Genomic DNA, 13,175 nt, shown 5'->3' with positions numbered 1-13,175 from the left:
TTATTATTGTTACCTTTTATTTTTACGGGGAGAGGATTCATTCAAACAAGCAAAAAAAACACATGATTTTGTTATAGGCTAAATAAAAAACGAAATGATTCTCTGAAAAAGGCACCCGTTGATTTTTTAAATTATTTATTTTAAGACTGTCATAGGACTGTAAATAATGTGTTACCAAAATATATGAGTTACTGTAAATTGATAGCAGTTTTACACATACTTGTACTGTACATACTGTACTGCACATACTGTACTGTAGTTAAAGGTTATGGTAGGTCAAAAACATGACGTGTCCAGAAATCGTTTGAATGTTTTGTCATTATTGATTAACAGCATTTTAATGAGTGTCTTAAAATTAAAGAGACGTTCAAGAGAAATAGCAACTCATATACACTTTAATGTCAAAAAACAAAATCTATTCAAGTGTGTACAAAGGGCTTCATGTTGATGCTCTATTTTAATGCTCTCACATATTGTATTTTTCAAATTAATAATATATTAAATTTCTTGCATAAAAAAAATCTAAGGGCTGGAGAAATGTAACCACTCCCAAATTCATAGACAGAGATATGGATGACTGATCTTTAATGATAACAACATTATAGTTTTTTTTACCATGTTTCGAGGCTGGGTTCTGATGGGGTTAACGACAGCTGAGCGAAGCACATGAGGCACTCAGAAGTTATTTTCTTCAAGACGTACCATTCATTTATAAGTCAAAAAATGGATGGAGCAACTGCAGATTGCTCCTTTAACTTCTGTCACGAGAATGTCAGACGAAAAATATCAGCTCTATCTCTTGTGAACTAACAAAAGGCTATGATTACCATTCAACTCTGAATGGAAATGAATTCCTTTATAAATAGGTGGACAGCAGGATTCAATCACCAGTGATTTCTCTCTGGGCAATCGTGATTTGTGACACAATGGGCCAGCCAGTCACGTAGCATATTCTTTCTCCCCTTTTAACTGGAGTGGCGATGAGTCTTCCTCTGTTCAAGATCTGCATTTTCCCTATCATCCCTTACACATAGGCATTCTTATCAAAGTGCTGTGCTCTGGAGGAGCTGCTGTATTTGGGTGGAGGCCGCTGGCTCATGGGCTGTGCATGCCCTCTAGGGTGGGAAGAGACATGGGAGGTGGAGGCAGGTCCTCCGTAGGCATAGCCTGTGCGACTGGAGCTGTGAGAGAGAAAGAGTGAAAGACAAAGGGAGAGAAACTTAGTGAAGTAAACTGATAATGTAATTTACCAAATGTCAATTACATGTATGCACATCATCATTGATATGTGACTCACCTTCTAGTGGAACTATCTACTACGGAGAAGCAGAATATCCCCCCTCCCAGAACACACAGGATAGATCCTGCCCAACCAATGAACAAGGCAACTCCCAGTTCATACCTGGAAAACAGGAGACTGGTTAATGAACAGCAACATTACTTCACATCCAGGATCATGTGAGTCACTCCAATGTATGTCTGGTCCTATACGTCAAATGGGTTACTCACTTCTGAGCAACAAACATGGGGTCAAAAAACTCAGATGTTATTCTGTGTGCATACAGGGAGCATGCGGACAACGAGCAGAGACCTGCAGAGAGGAAAATAATGTTCAGTTCTGCATACTACGCCATTATTGTACATCAACGGCTGTGACATGTCAAGTTACCGCTGAGTATGAAATTGACCCCGGCGAAGCAAGCCGTTCTGGCTTTGCTTTGGTCTGATCCCCCAATCTTGGTGCACTTCATTCCGACCAGGGCAAAGACGGCACCAAAGAAGCCCAGGCAGACAGCAGCGATCATCAGACCCCTGCAGGCCTGAATATAACCTGGAAGAAAGAGCACATACCATGTGAGATATATGTTACACACCTTTAGACAGGGCCGGCCCGCTCATTAGGCAGCTAGGCATCCGCCTATGGCGGCAGATTGAAGAGGGCTGCATTTTCTGATCTAAACTGACCAAGAAGCACCTGCAACAACACATTAAACCTCACATAATTATGCCCCAAACAATTACTATTTCTCTCTCAACCAGTGGCATATGAGCTTTTTAAGTGAGCGCTGATTCCGCCCTGTGATAAGCAGTGCCCTCCTTGTTGAAGGCAGAACCCCTCTCCAGGGTGCTGTTGAAGAGACAGCGCTCCACCAACATTCCATCCCCAAAAATTATCTAACATAAATCATGTACTGTAGCAGATATAGCATATGGTAGAAATAGTATTTGGCCTTTTCTGTAGCCTACAGGCTGTATGACATTGTAATGAGACAGAAACGTTTTACATCGTGCAAGTTTCTCCGATCAAAATAGCCTGATCTAAATGGTGCCCAATCAAATAAAACATGTGCTCACATGTTAAAACAAACATATCCTAATAACAGGACAGGTCAAAGTAAAATGGACAATACGGAATGGATAATCAGGCTACAATACTTCTGCATTTCCAACTGTGTAAACGCATTGCAAATGGGTTCAGGATAACTCCTCCTGATTAAGTTGGGTAGCTGATATTCAGAGCTTCAATAGCACAGGAATTAGGACTAATAAAGCCAATGCAACAAACTGTTTTACAAACGATGGGCCTACCACATGGATGGGCATTTCTAAAATTCCATTGCGAGCCGACATGGTAGGCTACACTCCAGTAAGCATGGACAGACGCTGACTTCTTTTATACAATTTATTTTGGTCCTGTCCAAACCGTCCGTCTTTTTTGTGCAGATGTCTGTGTTTAGTTCAGGTTTTGTCCGGTCTGGACCAGCCTTGGTTTGGCCCAAACATACATGTCTATAAAATGTATTTTCAACTTTCATTCAGAACCCGAAAATGAACATGATTTCAATGTCGGAAAATGTGTATTTTCAAAGTCTGGAAAAATAAGTATTTTAGACATCTTTTCAAGTTAATTTTGCTTACTGGAATATTCTAGTAGAGGAGGCAATTTTTGCTCTCGCATAGGGTGGCAGAATGGCCAGGACCTGCGCTGCCTTTGGGCAATGCTTCTTGATTTTATGTAGACCTATAGTCAGCAAAGTCTATGGTTCTAAGCATTAGCTAAATGTCCCCCAGCCATTTCCTCCAATGCCCTCCACATCTCGTTCCACTCACAAACCATACAGGATCACAAGACCTTAATTGGCTTGGCTAACTGAGCAAGCATCTAATTGGTTCAGTATGAGAAAACAATCATTTGTTATGCTAAGGTCCTCACAGTCTTGGCATTGGAGCTGCCTTTGAGACGTGATTTACAGGCACATATTAGCTTGGTGGTTAACCCCTGAAACTAGCCAACCATGGAAAATCAGCCCCAGGCTCCCAGTAAATCTAATTTATAGCCTCCCATGATGTTAGGCTAAACATTGACATCTCTGAAGGTAGATGAGTTGTCCCTGGGAGAACACTTGCATTGTGACTTCCCCACAAATCTATTAGCACTGTCAAGCTCCGAGCACTATATCTTTCCAAGTAATGAGAAATTGAAACTGTGGCGCAGTTACAGTGAGGTGGCGGATCCACTGACCCTCATCTGAGACCGACGATGAAACACTGCTAGTCTGCAGACTCTGCACTTTTGTTAACGTCTATGAAATCTAATACAACCCATGTAACACGTTTGTACAGCTAGTCCATGCCTACTGAATGCATTGAGATGTAATTGCTTGATCTACTGGATCAAAAATTATATATTTACACAATGAGGGCGTTAGAATCACAATCATTTTCTGTTTGGTTAAGGCAAAACTGAATCGGGTTGGCTTAGAATGTTGACAGCGTGTAAAGCTATATTTATTCTCCAGTGTTTATTGAAAGCATAAGTAAATTTGCACAATGAGCATGTCACGCTGGTTTCAATGATTCGGGAGACAAGCGTGCATAATGAAAGTTCCTGAGGGATCAGTGACAGTACCAACCCCCCGCCGAAGTTGTGGCAGCGTCGGACGGACTAGTAGTAGTGGTGTCGGACGGACCATTCCCGCTGTCTCCCTTAATGGTCCATTATTCTGTCAAGCTGGTATCAATGATTCGGGAGACAGGCGTGTGTAACGAAAGTCCCGGAGGGATCCGTGAAAGAGCACTTGTTGTCTCTTAACCCTCCTCTTGTGTTCCGATCGAATTGGACCAATTTACAAGGTTTCTCTCTGAAAAATGTAGTTAATTTAATATGATTGTCATAAGGTTCCATGACTTTGTCCCCACAAGGCATCTGAACACACAAAATACATTGTGATGATTTTCATTACATTTTGGGTGTTTTATTTCACTTTTGTACACCTGTGGTGTTCCCAGTCAAAAATGACCGGTCATTAGACATTAATGGGTGAGACTACAATTAGTCTATAAAATTGAGTTCAGGCACATGCCCATTCATCAGATCGACACACTTCCTCTCCCAGACTCCCACATGCATGTGTGTTTGAGCACACACACACACACACCTGCCTCCCCTTCTTGGCTTCCATGGCAACCCCCACGGGAATCTTTCACCCATGGGAACCACACCTGTTGGCATTTTCACAAACAATCGCAACAATGTTTCAATAATATATGGACATTTTCTCGCAGCTCTGGTATATAAAAGCTTTTTTGAGGCCTTGCTCACAATTCATTCTGTGGCAGCACAATGACCAAATTATATACTGTATGTGAGGCTCTTCATCATATCTTTGACCATGACACTGGTGAGGAGGAGAGAGGTCAGGAAACTGACAGTGAAGATGCATTAGAGAAGGAAGTGTCAGAAGTTGAAGACAACACAGAATATGATCCAGACCAAGAGACAACCGATGTGGAACCATCCAGTGATGAGGAAGAGGAACCTGCTGAGATTGTTGTTACATTCTGGTCAAAGAATGGGAATTTGTCCTGGTCTTCATCCCCATCTGAGAGGAGAGGTCGGCTGTCGGCTGAAAATGTTATCAGGGTGTCCCCAGGGCAACGAGATACGCCATATCCCGGGTTGATGACATAACATCCTGCTTCGAACTGTGCTCTGTGCTGACAGAGTCAATCAAAATTATAGTGATAAACATGACCAACTTGGAGGGGAGACGTGTTCACAAAGACAACTGGAAGGAGGTAGACCAGACACACGTCCAAGCATACGTGGGTCTCTTGATTTTGACTGGTGTGTTTTATTTATTTTACCTTTATTTAACTAGGCAAGTCAGTTAAGAACAAATTCTTATTTTCAATGACGGCCTAGGAACAGTGGGTTAACTGCCTGTTCAGGGGCAGAACGACAGATTTGTACCTTGTCAGCTCTGGGGTTTGAACATGCAACCTTCCGGTTACTAGCCGGTTACAACGCTCTAACCACTAGGCTACCCTGCCGCCCCACGTCATGTGTGTACAGATCCAGAAACTAATCTGCCACCAGTTTATGGGATACATAGTCTGGTCGGGCATTTTTTTGTGCCACTGTGTCACTCCAGACATTTCACGTGTTGTCCCGGGGGGGTTATCTTCAACAACCGTGATACAAAACCAGACCGCTGACAACAAGACAAGCTGGCAGCAATCAGCGAGGTTTGGCCCAGTTGGTGGAGCACTTGCCACTCATCTATAACCCAAGCCCAGACATCACAGTGGATTCTGTTCGCTTTTAGTGGAGGCTGCACATTCTAACAGTACATGCCAAGCAAACCTTCTAAATATGGAATAAAGGTATGGGAAGCATGTTATTCCAGGACACGTTACGCCTGAAATATGCAGGTTTACACCAGGAAGCCTGCTGACGGTGTTTCCGAAGGGAACCAGGGGAAGCGGGTGGTCCTGGAAACGACTGCAGGTCTCCAGGGGAACAACATGACGTGACAATTTCTTCACCTCATATGGTCTTTGTCAGGAGCTCCAAAAAATATATCATAGTGGGGACGGTCAGAAGGAACAAGCCTGAGTGGCCTCCTGCCTTACTCACTACCAAGGACAGGGATTGGTTTTCCTCTTTGCCTTCACCGATACACACACTCTTGTGTCCTACTGCCCGAATGTGCTCCTGATGACAACTCTGCACAGGGATGCCGCTGTGAGTACCAGGGAGGACGGGAGGCCCAACGCTGTCCTGGATTACAACAGGAGCAAAGGGGGAGTTGACAACCTTGATTGTGACTTTCTATCTCATGTACTTTTTGTTCTATTACCAGATTAGTTTTATCTGCACCATAAAAATAAGACATGTTGTTGTTTGGTGAAATGCTCATTGAATTTGTGAACAATATGGAGTCAGTTCTCTTCATTTGAATATGTAAATACGTTTTAGATGTGATAAATTAAAACACCACGTTGATGTAATTTTTCACGTTACATGCAAGACATGAAGTATCACTTGTACGTACTCATTATTTTATTTACTGATTGTTGCACTTTGCAGGTTACTGGCACATACTCTTGTAAGAGAATGACGACACGTTGGCCCATGGTGATGTTCTTCAACATCCTAGATGTGTCGGCCTACAAGGCGTTTGTGGTGTGGATGGAGGTGAATCCACCTGGAAGCAGGGATTCTTCAAGAGGAGACTATCCCTAGAAGAGTTGGAGAAAGCCATGGTGGCACCCCTCATTCAAAGGCGCCAACACCTTCCTCCAACACCATCTTCAGCTGAAGCGATATACACGGGCCAGAAGCAAGATCTACGGCCGCCAGAAACAGAAGATGCAGAAGGAAGAGGTGAGATCTGTGTGCACCAAGAGATGTCAAAACGAGCATTATGTTCCATAAATGTAGTGTATATATTTGCAGGGCACATGCAACAACCACCACGTAGGAGGGTTAAATACATTATTACAGTTGTACTTAGCGAATTCTAGCCATAATTGTGTTGACTTGAAATCAGTCACCGCACCTCAAAACAAGACATGGTGTTACGCCCTGGCCATAGAGAGGCTTTCATTCTCTATTTTGGTTAGGCCAGGGTGTGACTAGGGTCGGCATTCTATGTTCATTTTCTGTGTTTTATATTTCTTTGTGGTTTGGCCGTGTGGTTCTCAATCAGAGGCAGCTGACTATCGTTGTCTCTGATTGAGAACCATACTTAGGTAGCCTTTTCCCACTGGGTTTTGTGGGTAGGTAATTTCTGTTTTGTGTTTTTCACAATGCAGGGCTGTTTCGGGTTTTCCCTTTGTTGGTTTTGTTAATTCAGTGTTCAGTTCAATAAAGAAATATGAACACTTACCAAGCTGCGCTTTGGTCCGACTACTCTTCCTCATCTGACGAAGAAAGCCGTTACACATGGTAACAAGAACAAGATAAAACTGGTTCTTGTTGCCAGGTGTAACATGGCAGTTACTTGTCATTGTTCTTAGCAACAGTATCTGGCCATCCAGAAACACAGCAACTCACAGACTTCTGCCCAATTGAAGCGTGCACATCGTTTTCCTGCCGTTCTCAGTTAATCCTTCTATAAGGAGTTCTTACATTTTAAAAGCTGTATTGCAGGGGTAGGCAACCCTGTTACTGAAGTGCCACAGGCACTGCAGGATTTTGTTCCAACTAGGCAGCACACCTGACCCAACTGAGATAATTGATCAGTTCAGGGATTGCCTAAATTCAACACCCCTGGTCTGCCAGGTTGGTTCAATCAAAAACATGAAGTGGTCATCCAGGACCAGGGTTGTCCCTGCAGTTTTGTAGGACAGTAGGCCAGGAGATAAATAGGCCAGTAAGCCAGTAGACCAATAGACCAGTAGACCAATAGGCCAGTAAGCCAGTAGACCAATAGACCAGTAGACCAATATTTCAGTAGACCAGTAGGCCAATAGACCAGTAGACCTATAGGACAGTTGACCAATAAACCAGTAGACCAGTAGGCAGTGGTGAAAAAAGTACCCAATTGTCAAACTTGAGTAAAAGTAAAGATACCTTAAAACCTCTTGAATCTAGGGGGCACTATTTTCATTTTTGGAAAAATAACGTTCCCAAAGTAAACGTGCTATTTTGTAAGGACAGGATACTACAATATGCATATAATTGACACCTTAGGATAGAAAACACTAAAGTTTCCAAAACTGTATCAAATATTGTCTGTGAGTGTAACAGAACTGATATTGCAGACGAAAGCCTGAGAAAAATCCAATCAGGAAGGGACTCTTATTTAGAAAGCTCTACGTTCCTATGCGTCCCTATTGAGCAGTGAATGAGATATCAACCAGATTCCTTTTTCTATGGCTTCCCTAATGCGTCTAGCGTAAAAATACATAGTTTCAATATTTTATTTTGAAAAATGAGCCTGAACGACAACATTGCGTCAGTGGTCAGCTGGAGGCTCTCAGAGTGTTTTGTGCGTAAAAGACAAATGCGGCCATTGTTTCTCTCTTTCCTACTAAGAAGCCACCTGTCCCGGTTGATATATTATCGAATAGATATTTGAAAAACACCTTGAGGATTAATTATAAAAAACGTTTGCCATGTTTCTGTCAATATTATGTATCTAATTTGGAATATTTTTTGGCGTTGTCGTGACCGCAGTTTCCGGTGGATTTCTCAACCAAACGTGAAGAACAAACGGAGGTGTTTCGGCTATAAAAATAATCTTTATGGGACAAAATTAACATTTGCTGTCTAACTGGGAGTCTCGTGAGTGAAGCTCATCAAGGGTGAACGATTTAAATTGATTGCTTTTCTGATCTTCGTGACCAAGCTGCCTGCTGCTAGCCAGGCATAATGCTATGCTAGGCTATCGATAAACTTACACAAATGCTTGTCTTGCTTTGGCTGTAAAGCATAATTTCAAAATCTGAGATGACAGGGTGATTAACAAAAGTCTAAGCTGTGTTTCAATATATTTCACTTGTGATTTCATGAATGTGAATATTTTCTAGTAATATTTTTTGTCCGTTGCGTTATGCTAATTAGTGTCAGTTGATGACAATTCTTCCGGATCCGGGAGAGGGAGTTCCAAGAGGTTTTAATAGAAAATGACTCAAGTAAAAGGGAGTCACCCAGTAAAATACTACTTGAGTAAAAGTCTAAAAGTATTTGCTTTTAAATATACTTAAGTATTGAAAGTAAATGTATTTGCTAAAATGTACTTAAATACAAATATAAATAATTTCAAATTCCTTACAGTAAACAATGCAGACTGTCACATTTTATTTTCTTTTTATTTACGGATAGCCAGGGGCCAACTCTACTCCAACTCTAAAATATGATTTACAAATGAAGCATTTGTGTGTAGTCTGCCAGATCAGGGGCAGAAGGGATGACCAGGGATTTTGTCTTGATAAGTGTGTGAATTAGAACATTTTCCTGTCCAGCTTAGCATTAGCATTAAAATGAACGAGTACTTTAGGGTGTCATGGAAAATATATTACAGTAAAAAGTACATAATGTCCTTTAGGAATGTAGTGAAGTAAAACGTTGTCAAAAATATTAATAGTAAAGTACAGATACCCCAAAAAACAACTTAAGTAATACTAAAGTATTTTTACTTAAGTACTTTACACCACTGCCAATAGACCAGTAGGCCAGTAGGACATTAGACAAGTAAACCAGTAGGCCAATGTTGCTAAACAGAAACTATAACACACAATGACAAAAAAGTTACTTTGAGCAGACCGTCCAGTGCCAGCATGGATGGAAAGTCCTTGCAGTTGGAGACTCCTGTTGAATCAGTGACACATGCCTTCCACAGGTTGGACCAGTAGGTAGCTGTGGTGATGACTGTGCCGTCGAGAGAGGACACCTTCCAGTAATCCGTGGGTATGGTGGAGGAGATCAGGACCCAGCCAGATGTGGTCAGAATAAAGGCCAAAATCTCTGTCACCATGTCACTCATCGTGTACAGTACACTAGCGCTTACTACTGAAGTTGGTGAGTAATGCAGAGGTCACGGAAAAGTAGCGATGTGACTGACGGTCCACTGGCCAATGAAGCTTGTTGAAGACAATCTCAGGCATGGGCTCTGGAGCTGTAACTCAGGTTAAATGGCCATGGTGGGATTGATGGTTAATATGTTCTGGAATGTTTCCTATTCATCAGGGAGGAGTTTAGCCCTCGTTGTCAATGACTGACCAATGGTATCTAGCTTCCTCCACCCCCTCACTTCACACACATCACTCACTGTGATAGAGTTGATGGGAGTTAACTGTACAGAAAGGTCAAAGGTGGAGGATGCACTGTCATGATGTGTCAAAATGTGTCATGATGACTTCATATATGATGCCTCACATAACAAGAGGATAAATATACGTGATTCAGAAGATTTCGGACTTATAGGCCTAGAACTTAGATGACGTAGCACAACCAGCCTGCACATCTCAAAGGGGATCATCACATTTAGCATACAGACACTGTCGACTCTGTTGTCGTAACAACCTGCTCATAGGGGAGTTATTAAGTATTAAATAACAAGAAAATGTGACCGAAGGTTAAAAGTAGAATAATACTGATCACTCATTAACCTGCACCATGGACTGATGCTTCAGAGAGAGAGAGAAAGAGACATAGAGAGAGATGTCATTCAATGACATGGTAGTTAAAAATGAAGTATCATCACATCTGATTTGACAAACAATGGAAAGGAACTAGTTAACAAAACAGGAAGGAACTAGTTAACATAACAGGAAAGAACTATTTAACATAACATGAAGGAACTAGTTAACAAAACAGGAAGGACTAGTTAACATAACAGGAAGTAACTAGTTCACATAACAGGAAGGAACTAGTTACCAAAACAGGAAATAACTAGTTCACATAACAGGAAGGAACTAGATAACAAAACAAGCAAACAAATGGCTATACATAGTCATAGATCCTATAGTACATAGGGATACAGAAGGAATACTTTCTTCCTAACAATTTTTTACAGTTACGTTAGTGGTCCATCTAGTGGTAAACTATTGTACATGTGCACAGTTTGAAACACCACCACATGAGGGAGTTTTGAGAGATCAACGTGCACTTGACATGCACAGAATGCAGCCTTAAAAAGGCAGTATCAAAAAACGCTACATTTCTTAAGTCAACGTTTCCAAAGTAATGATCCAGAAACTTGGCATATGATGATTGCCTGTGTCACTGGGAATGTATCCTTTATAGTCTCTGTACTTTGGGACAACAGAGAGATATCATGGTGTCAATTCCCTTTTCAATGTCCTCAGAAGAGATTGAACGCAGCTGAATAATATATCTCAGCAATGTTATAACTACAATTACTAGTTCTTCTCAACCAAGCCTATAATGGTCACTGCATTTGGCAGAGCTATGTCTCTATTTTTACATGTTGTCCTGTACACTGGCACGTGCCTCATACAGGAGCCACTGTGATTCAGTACGTGTACCGCCTGTTCTCTCAGTCTTTCCTGAGGATTACACATTGGCCATGGCAAAATCACCTGGAACATAAATATGTAAGAACATGAATTGTTCTTATAGATTATATTTAAAATTCCACAATGTGATCAAATCCACTAGTGGTAAACTATATTTAACAAATATAACAAACTGTAACAACTGTCAAAATACTTTCTGTCAACGAAGAACAACATGCTCCAAATGGAATGATCTGATACCCTCCAAAATATTTTCCATAAAATAAAGTATTTTTATCTGACAATTTGCATTCACAAAATCAGTGGCATTAAAACATACGCGTGAATAAAGGATATTTAAGAAAATATCTACAAATAGACAAGGACTATTGGATATACGAATGTTGCAGTTTTGAGTTACAAAATGTTGCTATTTCATTTTAGTTTCTTCTTTTTGTAGAGCGCATCACCTGTAGGCGCAGTTTATTACTGAATAAAATGCATATTATGCACGTATCATATGATTGTCAGTCAATTCAATTTAATGTACTTAACAACTTTTGCACAGTATGATCATACTAATAAGACAGGAACATGAAACACAGCAGAGATAGAATACTCGTGAACCAGGATATTTTTCATTCTGTGAACCAGGATACTTTTCATTCTGTGAACCAGGATGTTTTTCATTCTGTGAACCAGGATCTTTTTCATTCTGTGAACCAGGATCTTTTTCATTCTGTGAACCAAGATGTTTTTCATTCTGTGAACCAGGATGTTTTTCATTTAGTCAACCTGCATAAAATAATGCCACAGGTCGGTCCCTTGTTGGTTGTCACCTTATATGATCTCTGTGTGATGTGGATGGAGGGACCCTCCTCACCCTACCTTCCAGTTTGAAGATAGTGTGGTGTGGTCTGCAGTGCAGGGCTCCAATGGCGTTTCCAGCACAGTTATTCCACAGTCCCTGGAGGACCCATGTGGCCGTGATGACAGAGGAGGCTCTGCTGGTGGTCCTCCATTCGTTGGACAACGTGGCGCAGAAGGTGGCACCAAGCCCAACCAGGCCGCCCAGGAAAGCCAAGATCTGGATGCCTGACATTTTGGAAAAGGGTGAATTTAAAGTTTTTTTCAAAGCCTTTCAGCAGATTAAAAAATGAGAAGAAATTAAATGCCCAGGCGAGCAAATTACACAAGGGACATGTGTTCATCAGAGATGATTTACACTGAGGACATCTAGTCTCGCACCATTTACTGAGCAGAGGGATGGACAGAGTGAAAGAGTAAATGAAGTCAACTGACAGTTAGTTATTCAGGCAGCATTTGAAAAGGTTTTCCTTTTTTTGTATCTTTTGTGCTCACCAGATTTGGTCTGGTGTCATATTAACATTAAAGAAATAAAGGACTAATCAGTAAGCCATAAGACAATCAGCAATGTGACAAAGTTCAGTTACTAGTTCAACTATTCCTGTTTACAGAGTTGGCCAATTTACGATAAAAATAGCTTTTTTTTTACCTTAGAGAAACTTTGGATGGACTATAAACTCAATCTTATACAATGTACATGTGTGACACAAAGATCCCCCCCAAAAAATGTGTTCTGGAACAGGAAACGGGAAGCTGTAGACACATACCGCAGCAGTTGTCCCAAAGACTAATCTCCCTTTTTTGTGTATTGACATCTGAACTCGACCTTAAGTATAGGTTCAAGGTATTTGACCTAGAACCTATACTCATCTTACCTAGAGTGCTTCAGCCCAACACTATCGAATGCAGTGAGAATGTTTGCAGTGGTACTTTATTTGACCCTGCTGGTCATCTGTGAACGTTTGAAAATCTTGGCCATGTTCTGTTATAATCTCCACCCGGCACAGACAGAAGATGACTGGCCACCCCTCAGAGCCTGGTTCCTCTCTAGGTTTCTT

The 13,175-nt window shown here is 41.3% G+C and overlaps 1 protein-coding gene across 2 annotated transcripts; it reads right to left on the bottom strand.

Moving 5' to 3' along the window:
• Positions 1–12,554, bottom strand: LOC110501905 (claudin-10). 2 transcript variants are annotated; one of them, XM_021579762.2, is made up of 5 exons: positions 12,139–12,554; positions 1,670–1,831; positions 1,510–1,591; positions 1,298–1,402; positions 1–1,181 (listed from the first exon to the last, which is right to left on the bottom strand). In XM_021579762.2, the coding sequence occupies exons 1-5, from the start codon at positions 12,350–12,352 to the stop codon at positions 1,025–1,027; spliced, it is 720 nt and encodes a 239-aa protein (XP_021435437.1). In that variant the 5' UTR covers positions 12,353–12,554; the 3' UTR covers positions 1–1,024. The 2 variants fall into 2 exon arrangements, with proteins under 2 accessions (XP_021435437.1, XP_021435436.1); XM_021579761.2 differs by lacking the exon at positions 12,139–12,554 and adding an exon at positions 9,557–10,053.
• Positions 12,555–13,175: the final 621 nt, after the last annotated feature.

The sequence above is a fragment of the Oncorhynchus mykiss genome, chromosome 22 (genome assembly GCF_013265735.2).
Source record: "Oncorhynchus mykiss isolate Arlee chromosome 22, USDA_OmykA_1.1, whole genome shotgun sequence".
NCBI lineage: Eukaryota > Metazoa > Chordata > Actinopteri > Salmoniformes > Salmonidae > Oncorhynchus > Oncorhynchus mykiss.
Note: the sequence above shows the minus strand (reverse complement) of the source record. Positions and strands in the feature narration are given on the sequence as shown.

Excerpts from the sequence above, each read along its gene's own strand:
- LOC110501905 (XM_021579761.2), bottom strand. The coding sequence starts at position 9,776 with ATGAGTGACATGGTGACAGAGATTTTGGCCTTTATTCTGACCACATCT. Across the intron at positions 1,832-9,556 it reads ATCCATGCTGGCACTGGACG|GTTATATTCAGGCCTGCAGG; the intron begins GTCTGCTCAAAG and ends TCTTTCTTCCAG. Across the intron at positions 1,182-1,297 it reads GTAGATAGTTCCACTAGAAG|CTCCAGTCGCACAGGCTATG; the intron begins GTGAGTCACATA and ends TCTCTCTCACAG.